Here is a 20,748-nt window from a genome sequence, read left to right on the forward strand (position 1 = left end):
TGCACAACCACATTGCAAAAGTTTCAGTTGTGTACTAGAATTTAAATTTAGAAAGGAAGCATTTTCTGTACTGATTTTCAAGGAGGTTTAAAGCCTGTTTTAATTTGTTTTGGCATTGTATTGTATTTGTCTTTCATTGTATGGAAAACAAAAATGTGTTAACTCTTCAAAATTACACCTTTTGTGTTCCACGGAAGAAAGTAAGTCATACTGGTTTGCAACAACATGAGGGTATCAATGACAGAATCTTTATTTTTGGGTGAACTATGGCTTTAAGATGAAGTGTCACTTATTTTCCACCAAGTGGCAGCAGCAGAGATAAGCAGAATCAAGTGATGTTTTTGTTATTGATCAGGAATTTCCTTGACAACCAACACCAAAAACAATCATTTTCCTCTATTATGAAACATATGTAAGTGGATGGCCATTTTGTAACTCTATTTTTGTTGTTGTTCGTACATTTGTTATTGTATTATTCTAACTAAACTTACGAGGTCACACACCTATGTTTTTTTTTCTTTTCAGTCAGTCAGTCATATAAAAAAAAAAAAAAAAAAAAAACATGTTATAGATATTGCACAAAGAGCAATTTATAAATGATTAAATATTTCAGAGCCCAGCATATTTTTTCAGAGCTGGTTGCTATGGCAACCAGATAGTGGCCTTTTCCCAAGCCGTCTGAGAGATGGAAAGCAGTAGGCCATTGTGGTCCTGTGGCGGACACACCTGTGCCCATGACTCAGCTATAACAATCTTCCATGATGACTGGGTAAAACAGAGTGATATTTAACCTCCAACAGATGAAAGCTATTTATGTCCAGTGGGTTGCTGTAATGCAGTTAAATGTGTACTCAAGGACATGGAAGGTTGTGTGTGTACCAGAGTATGTGAGCGGTGCAAAGTGGAAGTTCGTGATTTTGCCCAGAACAAGGAGTAAGAGCATACATGTTCTCTTCAGGATCGCTCCGATACTGCTCTATAGGGCTGGGAGGTATGGCCATATATATCGTGGTTACGGCATACAGTGTTAAATATCTGTGTGCGTGACGCTCCACTATGCTGCAAGTGAGACTGAGTGTAAGATGAACACACAGAATGTGGGACGACTCTGAAACAAGTCAAATGCAGGAGGAGAAATTTATTTTTGCATCACAAAGAGAGAGAGCTTGGAGAGCTTTGAATCTCTTTTAACACTAAGATGTTAAAAATTAAAACTAATGTTCTAACTGTTCTCCATGGTGTGGACTGGAACTGACCCTCCGCTATAAGTCCTGCTGCTTTTGGTTACTGTTGCTAATGCCGTCAAGCTTTCCTACCGACATTTGCTCTCCCGCAAACAAAGGGTAGAACCGTTCTCACTGAGCAAATTACATCAGGAGTTATTAAAGAACACTTTTGTCAACCGTGCATATATATCTAGATCAGAACTTAATAAAAAAAAAAAACTGATGAGAGTTTGTAGTCAGAGAATAGATGCATTTCTATGCCCAGCCTTATTTGTTTGAAACGGAGTACTCGGAAATCAAACTAAGAGGCACTGAAGAGGCTGAGGAAGCCACAGTCACAGCGTGTCCTAACCTTACGGCAAACAACACGCAATTAAAGGTATCTTTTCTGTTAATCAGAGTTTTTGTCCAAACCAGCCGTGACGAGCTATGGGATGTTCTGTCGACCACTTGGTTTCTATTTTTGGCATCACGCTTGGTAACCCCATCCGCTCTGAACTGGCACCGGCCAAAAATCTTTCTCATAACAGAATACTGAAGCCAGCATATCATAAGCCCGTTAAAAACTACTTGATTTTGGCTGAGACTGTACACCTACAGAATGTTTTCACTGTGGTATCACTCTCTATAGTCAGTGGTCCGTCACACACAAACACCGGTTCAGAATGGAGAAGAGGTGACACACATTCCCGCCTCCTCTAACACTCTCAGTTTGACTGAGTACTGCGTTTTGAAGAAATAAGTTTGGGCATAGAAATAGCATCTATTCGCCGACTACATACTCTTCAGACATGAAAGATTCTTCAGACTCTTCAGCTGTGACAAGTGTTGATGCTAAATCTGTTAGTTTAACTGTATTTCCCAGCTGTAGTAGTAGTCCTATCGATCATGGAGTGAGAGACAATGCCGATGACTTCAAAGAAACTGCACGCTGACTGACGTGCACTGACTCAAATGAACGGCAAACTTAACTGGCTTATAACACATACAAATTTAGTCTTTTTTCACCACCTGCTGGCTAAAATCTTTAATGTCACAGGGAAAAATTAAAAGACACATCTAGCTCTTTTACACATCTGCACTGCTCTTACACTTTAGTTTAGAACACCACGAACACAAGCGGAGTGATACAAACAGTGAAGTGTCTATGTGCTGATGTTCTGAGACATCAGTACTCAAGAAATGTGTCTCGGCCAATCAGATTCAAGGACCGGAACTAACTACTGTATAAAGTGATATAACTTTTATTAAAATAACTACCATGTGTTATGCACAACGTTATCAACGTTATACAAATTACCAAATGTTTAGCGAATTTGAAAACAACCAGAAGTGGAGCTGGAGCAGCGTGAAGCGGACAGAATGCTTTGAGCGGGGAGATGTCACTCCACTCCACTCACATACTCTTGCTGTGTATGCAAGGCAGAGAGCAAGGGAGGTGGGAGTGGGACAGAGAGAAATAGAAAGAGACAGTATGACATTTGCCCATCTAACCTCAGAGCCGAGAGCAGAGGCGGTCAGTTCACTGACAATACTGGCCAGCAGACCACACGTGTTGGACACCAGATGAGGAGAGAAGAGCTCCACCTCCTTCCTCAGAGTCTTCCTCACAGGCAGAACCACAATAACAAGCATCTTCTCTAGAACCTCCCGGAATGTCGTCATGCCCATCAGATTCTCCTCCGTCTAAACAAAATACAATAAAAACAAAACAGAATTTTGTACCTGCTAAAACAGATGGATGTCGAATTTGAAATATGCATTGATTATTCTGATTGCTTTGAGTTGTATTTCAAATCCATGAGATATGTTAAAATATAGGATTGACTTGTAGTGTTTCCATATACCAGATCCAAGCCATTTTAAATGAACAATGTTTCTTAAATCCCCTTTTTGTTTCAGATTGTTGTGAATTAAACCAAAAATTTTAACACACATCCAACGAGTCCCAACTGTTTTCATTTTCATCTGGTCTTCCTAATTTAAAAGGACACGGTGAGTACTCACGTTACTTAGTTTCTCCATGTGTGCCACCAGCAGAGGGAAGCGGTAAGCAAGGGCAGAGTCATTCTCCGTGCTGACCTGCTTGACGATGGAGCGCAGCAGCACCTCCCCATCGTACGCGATGGGCAAGATGGAGGTCAACCTGACTGATGTGTTGCACAGTGCCGACATCACTGCAGCCAGCAGACGACTGCTCGATGTGCGGAAGTTTGCCTCTTGAATATCCTGCAGGTCGACATGTCAATGTTAAGATCAGTACATCACTTGTTGCAATGAAAAGAAAAATCTCTTTCTGAGTGGATCTTTCTAATTTTGTGTGTCATTGGAGATATTTCAGAGCTCAAATTCATTAGACCTAAATCTGTCAAGAGGCTTTTTTACTGTGCATGCTGGGAACTGAAAGTGGTTCAGCTGGGAATACTGCAAGATGTATGTTAAAGAGGCAGTGTGGGTAAATCTCATGAAAACATGGCCAGGTCACATTCCACCCAATAATCCAAAGAAAGAAAGACATTTATTTTGTGTACAAAAAAGTGTATTTTTAAGACCATAACACACCATGTCCTGACCAGCAGCGACCAGGACAAGACATTTTTTTAGTTGCTTGGTTTCTATTTCAGCAGGTTTGCACTGGGTAGCCCCGCCCACAGGGAGATCTAATTGGCCTAAAATTCAGCTCCTCTTACCTGTATATTAAAGGAAGCAATATAATAGTGTGGGTGAGAAACAAACCAATATTTAAGTCCTTTTTGTAATACAAATCTCCACTTTAACTTTCACATTCTTCTTTTATTTCTGGCAATTCACATTCTTCATGCATCTCACCACCTACTGGGCAGGGAGGAGAATTTATAGTAAAAAGGATGTAACTACTGATCAGATAAATTACTTGATGCTGAAAACTGATCGTGTCGCATCTAGTTAGGACATAGTATTACGTTTTTTCAAATTTATACATTATTTTCATGACAAATTAGCACATTTCCTCCAAAATTCTCATTACCGTAATGCATTCAGATGTGTAATTCCCATTATTCTCAATGGTAATCCTGTTTAGATTCTCAAAAATGTAATACAGTATTTTATTTACTGTATTAATTTGAAACGATTATTTTAATACATGATATGTTTTTGTTAGTGCTGTCAGTGGATTAAAATACAGGGTTGCTGCAGAGATTCAATTTTAAGACTTTTAAAGACCTTTTTCAAGACCTGAACAAATCAAATTTATATTGTATCCCCATACCAAAAACAAACCAACACAATCTAAAAAAAAAATCATGTATCACAGACTCTTACTTAAACAGGCAGGGGCACACATTCAACATGGCCTTAACATTGCTTATCAGTAAAACAGGGTAGGCTATATGCAAGTTTAAAATACTCAAGACATGTTTTCCACATATATATCACATTAAAATTGGTTTATGTACCATTATATAAATAGATAAAAATTAGAGGTTGACCAATATTGGATTGTGCTCAGTGCTTGAAGTGGGCGGGTACTCACCGGTACGCAGTACCTGTACTTCTCTAATTTAGTCAACAGAATACCGGCAGTTTTTCTTGCGTACCACCACTTCTCAGAGTCTCCCAGTATGATGTAATGTTTTTATTTAATGTAAGTCAATGATTTGATTCATAGCATGGAACTTTTAACTTTGAAATACACCAGGGACTCTTATTTTGAAATGCTTGCGCTTCACTGCTTCCAATTGCTCATTCAAACAAATAATGGATATAAAACGTGCACTCCTACAATAATCTACAACTAGGGCTGGGCAATATGGCAAAAAAATAAAATAAAGTCTCGATTTTTATCAAACTTATGGACGATTTGCAATTAAATTTTTTCAACTTTTAAATGAACTCCAACATAATTTAAATTGTATGTTCTTTATTAGAATGCAAGGCATCCTGGTTAGAGAAATTCAAGTTCTTTTCATTATAGGAAACAAAGGTGTGCAAGATAAATTTACAAATGCACCAAATGCACCACAGGGGGCAGTTGACAACAGTGTAAATGTAAAATAAATTAAAATCTAATAAACCCAGATGTTCAGAAATAATAAAATAAGAAAACTGCAAAATAATTCTTAGCCAGTGTAGGTATTAATTTTATCCAAACCAAGTTTATCTAAAAAGTACTCGTTGTATATAAAAACAATTTGTGTGTACATTCATAAACCCCTGCAGACAGAGACACGCCCTATAGCGGTTCATGCTGAGCAGCGCAGCAATATGAAATAATTTATCAATGCAATTCAACTAGCAAAGTTTGTCAAAATGATCGCTTGCCAAATGTTGGCTATAGATGTAGTATACTTGAAACACGTCACAGAACAAAGCAATAATTAGCGATCTATCTGAATCATCATGGCAAAAGGAACGGCGGATGTTTGATTGTACAATATATAGCCTCTCCTTCATTTGAAATTAAGCGCAATAACTGTCACGTAACTAACAGTTTTTTATGGGTAGAAAAGAAAAGGAGACCCTTCATCAACATGCGCACGCCAAGGTGAGTTATGGTCTTAAACCGGTGTATACCTGCATGATGGAGAAAGCGGAGCTACAATCACACTGTGAACAATTGTACTGGGAATATTACCGCTTTTATATCAGTCTCCTTGTTAACCTGTCACGTTCATTTGGAGCGCACCACACACATGCAGCTCATCAGATCGGGAGCGGCACTAAGACAAGCACAACGAATTCTTTTTCTCTTCCTTATTCAGCCTTTGGTGGATTTACAACGTATCTAACTATAGCGTTTGCAATATTTTTTGCAAAATCATGTCAGAACGCAAATTCTAATTAATCAGAAAAATCTGGAGAAAAAAATGCCCAGCCCTACCTACAACGTATAACGATATAAACAATTAAAAGTAAACATTGTCATATTTCATCAACTACATTATCATCATCAACACTTGATCTTTAGTGATAGCTTGTCATAAATTTCCGATATGGCTTAATGATTGTGAACTGCTCTGCAACAGCTGAAAACACTCACATTCACACTCATACAACAGTGCCGCGCTTTCACTTTGAAGGACGCAGTGCATGCATTTAATTAAATCGTATTCTTTTGAAGTTTGATAATCAAATTATGTCATATCACGATTCCTGTCTTTCCTCCCCCAAATTTAAGACCTCTTTAAATAAAAATTAAGACTTTTGTTGTATAATTTAAGATATTTAAGTCTTTTTATGACCTTAAATTTGGGAAAACTGAATTTAAGACATTTTAAGACTTTTTAAGGATCCGAGAAACCCTGAAATATTACATGTAATTAAATCGCATGATATTTCAGAGATAAAGTGCTGAAATTTGACCATATATACTTTCTTTTCCTGTCAAAATGCATTTAGTTCCTTCTTAAAAAAAAACAAAAACAAAAAAAAAAAAACAATAATGTGTAAACATTTTCCAAACAAATTCTCCCACAGTATAAAAATAGAAATACACTAAAACAGCACCAATTCAAGTAACATTAAAGTTCCCCAAAGTCTAACTGGGAGATTGACTAATTGAAAGAATTAGTCCCCATTGGTTGTGTATTCGTTGTAATGTGCATTACATCTTTAAACCCTCATACACCCCACAATATTAATCGGTTGGCAGGCTGTTGCTATTCCCTTTGCTAAGGTAAATGGAAAAGCTGCATTCACATGATCCGCATCAGGGCGTTAACAGGCCGCGTAACGCCAACGTCAATGGCCGCTTTGAAATTTGAACTCCATATCAAAATGGCAAACTACCCATACTACTCTTACTGCTTCTGTCACATCTATGTATGGCAAAAATAGTAATAGTAGTATGATAACATGCCGTTCCAAACACAGTCAACATCTTGTTCTGCTTTTAAAGCAGGCACTGCCCACGTAATGATACTTCATCAGAATTGTCCGGTAAACATTACCTGATGCTTCGACATCAGCGTCAACTGGGTCAAAGTTGAAATTGTTTGAACTTTCAGGTGGCGTGTCACCAGACATATGCCGGGAGTACTCCAACAAGCTAGCCGGCCGCAACGGTCCCTCATCATTGCCATATATCTTGTTTGACTTGTAGGTGATAGTTACGACTTCACGTGCTTCTGTGGCAATTAAATTCAAAGTGCTTCATTTTTGTCAAGTCCTATCTGGGTTTGATTTGTACAAAATAATTACAGTTGAGAGGTCCTTTCTCCATCACTCGGTCATTGACACGGAATCGCTGTTGTGCGTGTGTGATTATGGCGTGTGCGTTAGTGTAATTATCCCTCCCAGACACATCGCAAAAGTTCTGCCCTATTCCAACCAGTGTTTAACTCACACGGAGCTGAATAAAATGTGGGAATGTAATGCCAGAATTGGTAAATGCATAAAAAACACACAAGACATTTAAAGGGGTTATGAAAGGGAAAATCTAATATTCCTTGATATTAAGACATATAAGAGGAAACTGTACTATAAAAACATACTGTAAATGTCAGAATTCAAAATTTCCTTCCCAGTCTAAAAAGAGCATTTATAGTTCCCCACCCCTCTGAAATGTCTCATTTTGAAAACTGCGTGTTTGTGGCGTCACAAACATTGCTCAGTTGTATTTACACGCCCCACAACATGCATCATCGCACCCTTGGTCACATCCACTGGCACTCTGTTCATATTGTACACAGAGAGGGAGAGAGCAGGACAGACAGGCCTAGTGGGACCAACTATTCCTGAACACCAAAGGGGACCCATCTGGACTATTTTTAATTATTGTTATTTTTTTTGTTGTTGCATATAACATGCATTAGACAGACGTTTTTGACCGTTTTGGCCGCTTTTAAAAGACGCAGTGTCAAGTTACAACTCAGAAAAGAAGATTCAGTCATTCAGTTTCATTCAGCTGTTCTGCGTCTTGCTGTTCTTGCACCCATTTTCACTATTTTTAATTGTTGGTGTATGTAAACATGCACTAGATGGATCTCTTTGACCGTTTAGGTGTGTTTCTGACAATCTGCACCTCAGTGCACCTATGTGTGTGCGTCAAATTTCACCATGCTATGGATTGTGTATATGAGGATAATATCAGCGTACGACTGCTTGTTAACCAGTCATAATATGATTCATGCTTTGCAAATGAACTGTTATTGAAGAATGGGGCAGTTAAAAAAAAACTTGGGCTTGACTGCAAAACCATGAGTAAACAATTTAATTCATGAACATTTCAAATGTTATGACTGTTTGATAGTTCATGGTGCTGCTGTGCTTGAGTGAATATTTTAAAATATTCAGATGCAATGTGTTGGACATGTGTTATGTTTACACCCTGAAATTTAGTTCTATAATGTTGTGTTTCTTTTGCTTGAGTTTCAAATATGGCTGTATTTGAGGGGCTGCACAATGTTAGCCAATCAGAACAGTGGGTGTTTAAACTGAAGTTAAAAGGAGGCGCATATGTCAAAACCAAGCGTTTCAAACAGGGTGGAAAAAGATCATTTATTACTAAACTATGACTGTTTGGGAGAAAAAAAAGCTTTACTGACATTATCAGTGGACCTCAGGGAGGATAATAAAATTATAAAAAAATATAGCATTTCATGACCCCTTTAAAATTAATCGCATGCTTTAACACATTAATTTCAACAGCTCTAATATACAGTACTGTGCAAAAGTTTTAGGCACTTGTGAAAAATGTTGCATTGTGAGGATGTCTCCAAAAATAATGCCATAAATAGTTTTCATTTATCAATTAACATCATACAATGTCCAGTAAACATAAAGCTAAATCAATATTTGGTGTGGCCACCTTTGCCTTTAAAACAGCACCAGTTCTCCTAGGTACACCTGGACACAGTTTTTCTTGGTTGTTGGCAGCTAGGATGTTCCAAGCTTCTTAGAGAATTCACCACAGTTCTTCTATCTATTTAGGCTGTCTCAATTGCTTCTGTCTCTTTATGTAATCTCAGACTGTCTCGATGTTCAGTGGGGGGATCTGTGGGGGCAATGCCATCTGTTGCAGAGCTCCCTGTTCTTCTATTCTAATCTTTTCTATTTGCAAAAGTAATGTATGTGAGTCTAAAATATATTTTTCCTATCGACACACTAAAGCTGAAGATATTAATAACCATCTTAAGACAAATGTTTTTGTGAAACGTCTTAAGTGCCTAAAACATTTGCACAGTACTGTACATATTTTTTTCTGCATTTTAATAATAAGAATTGGAAGGGGAATGTGCTTCATTATCATGAAAATGTCCAAAATCATTAGAGGGGTCATGACATGAGGAATCAAATTTTCCTTGACCTTTTCACATATACGAGTTCATTGTACTATAACAACATACTGTAAGTTTCAGAACTCAAAACTTCCTTCTCACTGCAAAAAGATCATGTTTTTATTTGTCAAAACAACTCGTTCTTTACTTCCTCCACATTGTGATGTCACACTGTGGTAGATATTTGCATCTGACCACCTCCACAAAAACACTTATTTATAGACGGGCTGAAATGAGGCAGCATCAGCCCTGTTTTGATTTAGGGCCACTTACAAACAACAAGGTCAAACTCCTGTTTCTGTGTTATGGTTCAGAGTGATTACCTGGTCAAGACAGTTGAGCAAATCACAGAGGCAGGCCCACTGCAGGGCTGGTGTGGGGTAGAATGAGTGGAAGCATGTAGTGAAGGTGTTGTGGCACTCTTGCAGCACGGCCTCCAGCAGCATGAGGGGCTGACTCAGATATCCCTGTGGATCATTGTCCAGCTTGGTTAGGCAGTTGTCCATCCCCTCTGACAGGATTTTCTTCAGGAGGCTGCGGGTCTTTCCTACACACTCCGCCAGCTTGCTGGACTCCTCCACAACTGCTTTGGTGCTGGCTAGATGGGACAAGATGCAGGCAGAGAAAATAAGGCTTCATTTGGCTCATACTGCAATACTGCGCACAAAGATTTTCAATCTGGCAAGCTATAATCTGATTGGCTGGCTTGGTTTTTATTTCTTTTATAAGTCCGACTGGACTTATAAAAGTTTACAATGTTTCATGTTTACAATGTACCGGACTGATACAATGCTCTCTTCCGAGTATGAAATTCTGTAGATCACTAGATTTGTCAAATTTTGTCAGCTCACTGGCAACAAATCTTTGAAAGACTGTATATTATGTTTTGTCTACACACATTTTCTGCTATTTTTCCCCTCTTTTCTGTATTGTTTTCTGCAAAACATTTGACAAAGTCTGCTGCACCATTATTTGACTTTTTCATGCTGTTCTATTGTGCTATAATCTATTTCAGATTAGCCTGCCCCTAAACAGCACTAAAAAACAAAATAAACTGTGTGGTTGCTACATGACTAAGCTGCAATTTGGACCAGACCTTTTGCAATTTGTCAAAAGATCATTAAAAGCTAGGCCAGGGTTCTGAGTAACAGCTTTCACACTGGTTCAAAGCTGTCTCACTCTTCATTAAATGTGCTTAAAGGACTTGAGTGACATAAGACCCAACTGATCAATAAAGATTGCATCTATAACTCCACTTGTGACATTGACAGCCCCAGTCTGCTGTACAGTCCCATGACAGCACCAATTCAGTGTATAACAATAAGAGCAGGTGGCAAGGTCTACTAGCACAGTGTCAGGAGAGTGAAAGCAGTGCTCAGCATTCCTAACAATGTCACATCGGCTGGTGTCCTACTAGCCGAATTTTCAGCCGTATAATGCTAATCTTTTTCTTTTCACTGAAGCTGCATATTAGCATATACTCTTTACCTCAAGCCCCGAAGGAACAAATAATCAATCACACACATTTACAGGGTAAAGTTACTCCATTAAATGTAATAAAATATCGATACATCGATTACTGATTGGCACATTATTTTCTCGAAACGTTTTTTAGGCAACAGTATATTAACATAAGCTGACATTTAAATTAGAAGCCTAATTTGTGTGCTTTCCAAATCACTGTCAGTTGGCCTTCTGTTTAATGTAGTATGGCGTAATACCTTTGGGAGACCACAAGGGGGTAATATAACATTTACTGAAGCCAGTTGAAAATGAAGGAGTTGCGCTGCATCACTGGTACGACAAGGCATATTACACACAGGATGTGTCGTTGCGGTGCAGGTGGTAGTCCAAAGTTGTGAATCATGTCACCACACATACTAAAGTTACGAAGGATTTCGTATTTTTTTAAGAATTAACAAAGTGACGTTGATGAGTTTATAGGTTAGTGTATGAAAGTGATGTAACTGCGCAAACTTAAAGATTGGAAATGGTGACATCTATTATGCAATTCCTCTGTATGTATCCTTGAATAGGTTTCATTCAATCGATCAAACCACAAAAAGACATACTGAAAATACATTGTGTAGGCAAATGAAAGATACATACACACAATATACAGTATATCATCCAGTGATGTCTAGAGAAAATAATCTATGTTCTGTGATAATTATTTAGGTCATATTTATTCGAAAACTATGTGAGTTGCGCCCTGTGGTGCAGCAGAATTTTGAGCAGTTCTTCAACTCTGGAACACACTTTACCAAAGTTGTGTTGAGAAATATGTTTGAAGAGACAAAGACTATTGTGCAACGAGAAGCCCTATTTATATCAGAAAAATGCCGATATAGATTGATAATCAGCGGGAAAATTTTTTAATACCGATGCGTGAAAAAGGCACCAATCCCAAGCCTAGAATTAACAATCAATTATATAGCAATGTTCCAACACAACACGTTGCACCCGCTTTATTATTCTACACACATGCAAGACAAGGGAGTACACTTTTGTCGCAAACTAGGGCTGGGCAATACGACGATGTAATCGGATATCGTCATTCTCTGACAGATATCCCAATGCCGATATCATCGCTCATTGACAGACGATGTTCAACAATAAAGAGAAATGACAAAACCGTAGAGCTGGGAAGTCGTTATTTTAATTGCTTTTTCATTTCAACCCGATAGTGGATTTTGAAATTAAATGAATAAAAATCCCAGATGTAGTTTATTGTGTAACCAAACTCCCAGTAATAACTAGAAAAAAATAAAGATTTGGTGCATAATGAGGGACTTTTAACAATAAACAAGCACGAAACACTCAAATAGGGCTGGGTATTGCCAGTAACCACACAATACGATACGTATCACAATACATATGTCGTGATACGATAATGCTATTTATCTGTAGCTTTTCATCACTTTGGTCACATTTTAGCTTTTTAAAATATACAAATTTCATTTATTATTTCATCAATATATATATATATATATATATATATATATATAGTATATGTGTGTGTGTGTGTGTGTGTGTTGTATGTGTGTTTATTGTTAAGATGCCTAATTTGTCTTATTTACAACTATTTCCAACAATATGTAGAACACATGCTAAAACCGAATGGAGTCTTGTTTACAGTATTAGTGCCATGTCCGATTAGAATTAAATGTTTATTTTTGTTGGTTTTCTATCTACATCTAACTGTACCAAAACCAAAGAGAGAATTATAGCTTATAAGAAACATTATCAATGACAAATGTTTTACATGGATCTCCTCTTTGGACACACATTACAAGGCAAACCAAATTTTACTTACAACATGCAGTGAAAGGATGCTGAACTCGGTGCTGAACTGTTGAGTGAAATATTAAATATTACCAGGCAGTGGCTAATTACAGACATTTAAAGTTGCGTATGCGTGTGATACAGGGCTCCAGACTAAAAAATGACTTAGAAGCCATTGGCTCCAAAACTGAAACATTAAGGAGTCAAATGGCTGTTTTTAGTCACCAAATCACAGAATTGCTGTATAGTTGTGTGCAAGTCCCTCAATAGACCATTTTCACACTCTGGGTTTTGGAACGCAAAAGTAAACGATTGCAGGGTAAATTTCGACAGCGGTAAATGGGAGATCACAGCAAATCTTATTTTCACTTACCCATTTGCTCCAAGAGCAAAACAAAAAATCCACTATTATATTTGAATGAATTTCCAAAAGAAAAAAAAATAGAGAGTGATGGATTAAGACAGTAAAATGGGAAAAGATGCCAAATTTACTGTCACTCTTTCAGCAGCTGTAATAGAAACCCCCTCGCAGCTGTGGTAATTCTTTTTCAAATCTAATTCCAGGGCAAAATAACACAAAGCATAATGTTATAAACTTACACTCAATATTTAAAAAAAATTATAATATGAAAAAGTTTGCTAGATTTACGCTGCTAAATAAGGTGGAAACACATCATCAAAGTCTGTGAAAAAGGTTTATTGTCCTAAGTGTCAAAAGCTTGATTATATATATATATATATATATATATATAAAATTTAAATTGTTTTAAATATTGCCTTAGTCTTTCTTTACTGTTACCGGATGGCCCAGACACAGAGACGACAAGAGTACAAATTGAATGAAATCCCAGATGCACTTTATTGTGCTACTCCAATCCCAATCAATAATTACCAGAAGGAAAAAAAACTGGTACACAAAATGTGACTTTTAATTATAAAGAATCCCGAAATACAAGTGGGACTCTTATTTTGAAATGTCTGCGCTCCCATTTGTAAGCTCACTGATGGCTGATTCGCTGAGAAAGTGAATCTGATTCAAACTGCTAACCGGAGCTCCTGAGGTCAAACCCTCAGTTCTTTTCGGATGATTCACGACTCTCTCGCACTGGGTTTGCTGTTGCGTGCGGTGCAGTGAGCTCATCAGAAACAGAACGGGTGAAAAGTGCCGTGAGACATACTGGTGCGTGCTCTAAAGATGTATTCAATAACTCACAAGATGAAATCAGACGAAACCGCATATGAACGCACACAACCCGACTGTCGCCAGTGGCGACTAGATTTAAAATTATTGTCGCAATCAATTATTTTTGGGCCCATTTGCGACAATTTTAGTCACAGTCTGCAACTTTTATTAGATTTAGATATAATAAAAGATCAATTTTGGGATTTTAAGAATCGATATCAATATAATCAAATGAAGATCGCATTTAGTCTGAAAATTAATATTTTTACACGGCCCTGGTGTTAAACGAGTGAGAGAGGACCAGCGTGTCCGCGAGAGAAATGGGCTCAGTTTCAGTCTCTCTCATGCCTCATAGAAGCATTTCTGACTGCACTAAGAAACGCCGCTCTGAGTTTGCACTCTTTATTGAACTGTTGGACATTACGTGAATACAGAAACAGTTGAATAAAAATATCAATACAGGGTTCTAAAGTATCAATACTATATTTTGAGGAAAAGTAACGCAATATATTGATATTGGATAGCATGGGCACAGCCCTACACTCAAGGGACTCTCATTTTGAAATGATGGAGACTTGGCCCCGTTACAATGCTCTACATTAAAGCATTCACAAAGTTAAGCTTTTTATAGCCTATATATTTAACCATATGAGGTTTAATGAGGAATTAGGTTTATTATTATAAAAACTTTATGCAGTTGGAGACACAATGAAAAAAAAAAAAATAGATTTTTGCCGATAACCGATAGTTCCAAAAAGCAACTATCTGCACCGATTAATCAGTAAAACTGATATATTAGTCTACCTCTAGTAGAGACCTCTCCTGATGTAAAATTTAACAGAGAAAACAAAATACCAGAAATGGGGAAGATCTCGCAGATGTAGACACGCAACAGTCGGAGGCAGCAGGTGCCCACAAAGCGCAGCCGCTCCAAGTCCAGAAGGGTGGCCGTGTACTGGAAACCCTTTAGTCCTCTGAGTTCCTCCACGCCCAACACCAGCGTGGTCCAGCTCCAGTGCAGGATACTCAGCAGAGACTCAAAACACTCCTGACATAAGAACACACACAACTGGCAAATGAACTGAAGATCTGAAATGTATATCATACAGTAACTCATACATTTACATTTGTTTTTGTATCGCCTTCAATTTGCACATTGTTTGTTAAGCAAGATATCGAGATAACCTTTTTTTTTTTTTTTCAATAATGTACAGGAAATAAAGGGTCTGTTCCAAAACCTAGTGAGCGTCCTCCAGAGGCAGCATTTTAAGACATCATAGGCGTGCTCCCAATGCAAAGGCTGTTCTAAAATGTTGGTATCTTAATTATGCTGCCTCTTAAGATATCTCGTTTTGGCCAAATTCTAAGGTAGCATCGCATGTATCCTTCACCGTGTGAGCAATCCCAAAATGCACCGTGATGAGCTCGGCGGAAAAATAAATCCAAGATGGCGACGAAGCGAGACAAATTTCGATTATAATACTTATAATCCATTCAATACTGAAAAGTATTGCTAATTAACAGTTTAATATGATACAAAACTGACTATTTTACCAAAAATACACTATATTGCCAAAAGTATTCGCTCACCCATCCAAATAATTGAATTCAGGTGTTCCAATCACTTCCATGGCCACAGGTGTATAAAATGAAGCACCTAGGCATGCAGACTGCTTCTACAAACATTTGTGAAAGAATGGGCCGCTCTCAGGAGCTCAGTGAATTCCAGCGTGGTACTGTGATAGGATGCCACCTGTGCAACAAGTCCAGTTGTGAAATTTCCTCGCTACTAAATATTCCACAGTCAACTGTCAGTGGTATTATAACAAAGTGGAAGTGATTGGGAATGACAGCAACTCAGCCATGAAGTGGTAGGCCACGTAAAATGACAGAGCGGGGTCAGCGGATGCTGAGGCGCATAGTGCGCAGAGGTCGCCAACTTTCTGCAGAGTCAATCGCTACAGACCTCCAAAGTTCATGTGGCCTTCAGATTAGCTCAAGAACAGTGCGTAGAGAGCTTCATGGAATGGGTTTCCATGGCCGAGCAGCTGCATCCAAGCCATACATCACCAAGTGCAATGCAAAGCGTCGGATGCAGTGGTGTAAAGCACGCCGCCACTGGACTCTAGAGCAGTGGAGACACGTTCTCTGGAGTGACGAATCACGCTTTTCCATCTGGCAATCTGATGGACGAGTCTGGGTTTGGCGGTTGCCAGGAGAACGGTACTTGTCTGACTGCATTGTGCCAACTCTGAAATTTGGTGGAGGGGGGATTATGGTGTGGGGTTGTTTTTCAGGAGCTGGGCTTGGCCCCTTAGTTCCAGTGAAAGGAACTCTGAATGCTTCAGCATACCAAGAGATTTTGGACAATTCCATGCTCCCAACATTGTGGGAACAGTTTGGGGATGGCCCCTTCCTGTTCCAACATGACTGTGCACCAGTGCACAAAGCAAGGTCCATAAAGACATGGATGAGCGAGTTTGGTGTGGAAGAACTTGACTGGCCTGCACAGAGTCCTGACCTCAACCCGATAGAGCACCTTTGGGATGAATTAGAGTGAAGACTGCGAGCCAGGCCTTCTCGTCCAACATCAGTGTCTGACCTCACAAATGCGCTTCTGGAAGAATGGTCAAAAATTCCCATAAACACACTCCTAAACCTTGTGGAAAGCCTTCCCAGAAGAGTTGAAGCTGTTATAGCTGCAAAGGGTGGGTCGACGTCATATTAAACCCTATGGATTAAGAATGGGATGTCACTTAAGTTCATATGCGTCTAAAGGCAGATGAGTGAATACTTTTGGCAATATAGTGTATGTGTGTGCTGTCAGAAGATCATTAGAAGATCGCGTCATTACTCTTACATTACCTTTATTGAAATCAGTTGCGAGCCAAGTCTCCCATGTGCTGCGTGTGAGGAGTGTTATTTGAATAATGTACGGAGCTGTAGAGCGTTCCAAATTGCTCTCTTAAGAGGGACCATTTCAGTGAGGATGCTGCCATAGAAGACAGCTGCCTAGGTAGGCAGGAAACAGCAAGGCAGCTCACTAAGTTTTGGAACAGACCCAAAATCTGATAAATCACTGAAATAATTCACACTTATTTACTTTGGACGCACATACCACAGAGACAGTCCTGGCGAAAGATCGCTTGAGGATGTGCACCGGCTCACTGCTCTGCTGCTTTCCTTTGGATGTATTCCCATCATTAGAGGGCAACCTGGAAAAAATCACAACCAAACAAGTGAGTGAAAGAAAGAATACCTCGTTTCCTGAGCAACCAGCACATAACAAAAACTCCTCCTGTACCTGTACAGTAGTTGAGGTATCTGTCCAGCATTCACATCAGTACCATTGTTTGATTTTTTGGAGCTCTTGAATTGAAAGACCACACTGCAGGAGAAATAATTTATCATGATCATTATTGGCTTCTAAAATACTCATGCTTTAATAATCACATGAGTCAAATGTTGAGGTTTTTGTACCTATCGTCAGTGGTGATGGTTGCCTGGCCGTGCGAGCCGCAGTCACTGCTGGGTCCAGACACACGAGCCCACGCCACATACCACCAGCCCAACTGAAGTAGCACAGGCTCATCAAACATCATGGCATACTTCTCCCTGCATACACAAAACAAACCATCACAAATCATTATATCAGTCTATAACAATCACATATTTGACATCCTGTCCACTCTCCCTGATCTGGGCATCACAGGAAATGCGCCCGGATGGTTTGAGTCATAATTCACAGGCAGATCCTTCAAGGTAACCTGGAGAGGAGAAGTGTCTAAGTCACACCAGCTGACCACTGGTGTTACTCCGGGATCAGTGGTTGGACCCCTCCACTTCTTGATCTACACTATATCACTTGGACTGATCATTTAGGCACATGGACGAAGGAACGCCACCTTCAGCTCAACCTTGCCAAGACAGAACTACTCGTGATCCCATCCAACCTGTCTGTTGACCACAACCTCTCTATTCATCTTGGTTCATCTATGCTAACTCCAACCAAGACAGCCCGGAATTAGAGAGTGGTGGAAAATGACCAGATTTGTCAGCAAATTCCTCATAGACAGATAGCAGGATATATATATAACAGACAGACATTTTTTCGGTTGATGTTATTTCTTCATCCTGTGTTGATGAAATGAAGCAAGCGTGCATCCCATCTACTGTATCAACTACACCGGGGAGCCCCGCGATGGCCGTGAATGCCGCCTTTTTTTCTCTGCAGCGAGCGCGCATCCATGAGAATACATACACAATGAATTGTTGGATGATGTGCGGTCTGGAGAGGGCATATATAGTTTGATAGATGATTCTGCTGACGGATGACAGAAATTCCCAAGTCATCCGCACTACACAGTTTCATTTTGCAAGTGGCCAGACAGCGCAGAGTGGTCAAAATGTATCTCAGGTGGAACTGAGATGTTTTGGTTCATTGGAGAGTTAACTACGTTTCTAACTAACTTTGCAATAATGAAAACACCCTCGCGATTCTGACGATACCTTTTTTAAAGGTCAATGTTAATATTATAATGTTTATAATATTATAATATTATAATGTTACATTATTAAAATACATCGACTCAATCACAATTCAGACAATACCTTTTTAAAAGGCTGATGTCATAATATTCTGAAACATTGTTTTTATATGGACTGATGACAGCAGGCATGCTTCAGATTATTTGTGAGTCACTCTTAGGGTTTTAGAAGTCCTCAGGAGGACTTTTAAGCTGTTGTGGGTTTAGGAGCTACTTTTAGTGTTAAAATGCTTCATGAATTACTCTTAGATGAAAATTTTACGAATCCTAAAATTAGGAGTGCCGCCCCTAATTTTTAAGATTTGCTCCAAAATTTCCACGTAAAGAACTACTTTCAGCCTTAAGATTTTTTATGAATACAGTCTCTGGTCATTTCAAGACTGGGCTACTTTAATGCCCTGTTGGCCAGCCTCCCAGCTAGAATGATTAAGCCACTGCAGATGATCCAGAACACGGCAACACATCTGGTTTTCAATCAGCCAAAGAGGACTCACGTCATCCCACACTTGATTTCACTCCACTGGCTGCCAGTAGCTGCCCGCATCAAATTCAAGGCTTTGACTCTTTTGGACAGCCGAAGGAACAGCTCACTGCGGTCAGTGAATGAGCAGTGAATGAACAGTGCCTGGTGGTCCCATCACAAAGAGGCAAAACATCTTTTTCACAATCATTCACTTTCTCTGTTCCACTGTGGTGGAATGAGCTTCCAAGCACTTAATCAATCCACACTAAATGCACTAACTATTTAACAATAAAAATAAAATCCTTGTCTTTCATCTGCACTAGCATCTATACTAATCCATCCATTTTGATAACTTAGCAGTGCGATACTGCAAATATTGTTGACTTTTGTATAACAAATTGCTTGTTATGTTCCTCATTCAAGTAACTTTGGATAAAAGTGTCTGCTAAATGACTAAATGTAAATTTAAATGACATCAAAAGCCTTTTGATGCCTATAAAGTATTTCTGCCCATTCTGAGATTTTTATTTATCAATTAACTTCATAGAAAGTGCAGTAAACATAAAAAGCTAAATCAATATTTGGTGTGAGCACCCTATGCCTTTAAAACAGCACCAATTCTCCTAGTTACATTTGCGGATACTGTAGTTTTTCGAGGTTGTTGTCAGATCAGTTGTTCCAAGCATCTTGGAGAACTTGCCACAGTTCTTCTATCTTTTATGCTGTCTCATTTGCTTCTGTTTCTCCATGTAATCCCAGACTGACTCAGTGATGATGAGATCTGGGCGGGCCATCCCATCTGTTGCAGGCATCTTTGTTCTAATTCTATTCTATTTCCAAAGGGAATGTTTGGAAATTTTAAATTGATATTTCCCACTGGCACACTAAAGCAGAAGATATAAAATAACCATTATAGGACAAATGTTTTTGTGAAACATCTATTGTGTATGAGACTTTTGCACAGTACTGTATATGTACACACTCATAATATGTAGCCCACATGGATTCTACACCTGCAGACCTGTCATTTACAATTTGAATTTCAATGTAACACATGGCCTCAAGAAGAATATTGCTTTTATAAATCAGAGGAAACAGAAATATGATAAAATACACCATTGTTCAATAAAGAATTACATATGTTAGTTTTAATATTCAGAAAAAAACAATTCCTCCAATTCCAAGTTATACAGTTTATTGATTTAACTGTAGACTGTTTATGTTTGTCAAGCAACATAGCAACTTGGTGTATTAATTTGGGATGTGTGTGTTTAAAGCATTTTAAAACAATCTGGGGGCCGTATAGACCGAATGCACGCTTGCGCTAAAAAAAGGTAGAACGAGTGCAATGAATAGAACAGAATGCAAGTGTTTTGAGACATTTTAAACAGTTCAAGTTCTTTAACTTGATACAGCGTCTAAAAAATGCTCAAACAGCGCAGCATTCGAAGAAGTACATCTAGCGTAAGTTTACATACAAAAACAAGAGTGCGAATGGACCCAAACTATGTCGAAACGATGCATTTAATATTACTTTATAATATTTCAGCTAAATTTAACGTTTTCAGCTGCCTTTTACCAAAAAATATGTGCGAGAACATGAAAAAGTCGGCAGATTCAATTTAGGTCTGTCTATGTCTCCATTCAAACCCCGGCTGGTGACCCAACTCTGATTTCCAGCTCAAATCAGTTATTTTTTTTAGGCTTTTCGTATGACATTTTAAATGTAGCCCATATCAGATACTGGTCAGAACAGCCGATGCTCGTTAACTGACACACATGCGTA

At 38.7% G+C, this 20,748-nt stretch overlaps 1 protein-coding gene across 3 annotated transcripts in view; it reads right to left on the bottom strand.

The window, feature by feature from the left end:
* LOC127447813 (E3 ubiquitin-protein ligase MYCBP2-like) overlaps positions 1-20,748 on the bottom strand; it is a 203,718-nt gene that overhangs the window by 93,302 nt on the left and 89,668 nt on the right. For all 3 annotated transcript variants that reach the window (XM_051709885.1, XM_051709883.1, XM_051709884.1), the window contains exons 28-34: positions 17,433-17,567; positions 17,257-17,340; positions 17,071-17,167; positions 14,808-15,000; positions 9,808-10,082; positions 3,234-3,455; positions 2,721-2,912 (exon numbers count right to left, since the gene is read on the bottom strand). In XM_051709885.1, coding sequence (XP_051565845.1) covers positions 2,721-2,912; positions 3,234-3,455; positions 9,808-10,082; positions 14,808-15,000; positions 17,071-17,167; positions 17,257-17,340; positions 17,433-17,567 — 1,198 coding nt within the window. The remainder of the gene's footprint in view (positions 1-2,720; positions 2,913-3,233; positions 3,456-9,807; positions 10,083-14,807; positions 15,001-17,070; positions 17,168-17,256; positions 17,341-17,432; positions 17,568-20,748) is intronic.

Source organism: Myxocyprinus asiaticus, chromosome 11, assembly GCF_019703515.2.
Source record: "Myxocyprinus asiaticus isolate MX2 ecotype Aquarium Trade chromosome 11, UBuf_Myxa_2, whole genome shotgun sequence".
NCBI classification, from domain to species: Eukaryota; Metazoa; Chordata; class Actinopteri; order Cypriniformes; family Catostomidae; genus Myxocyprinus; species Myxocyprinus asiaticus.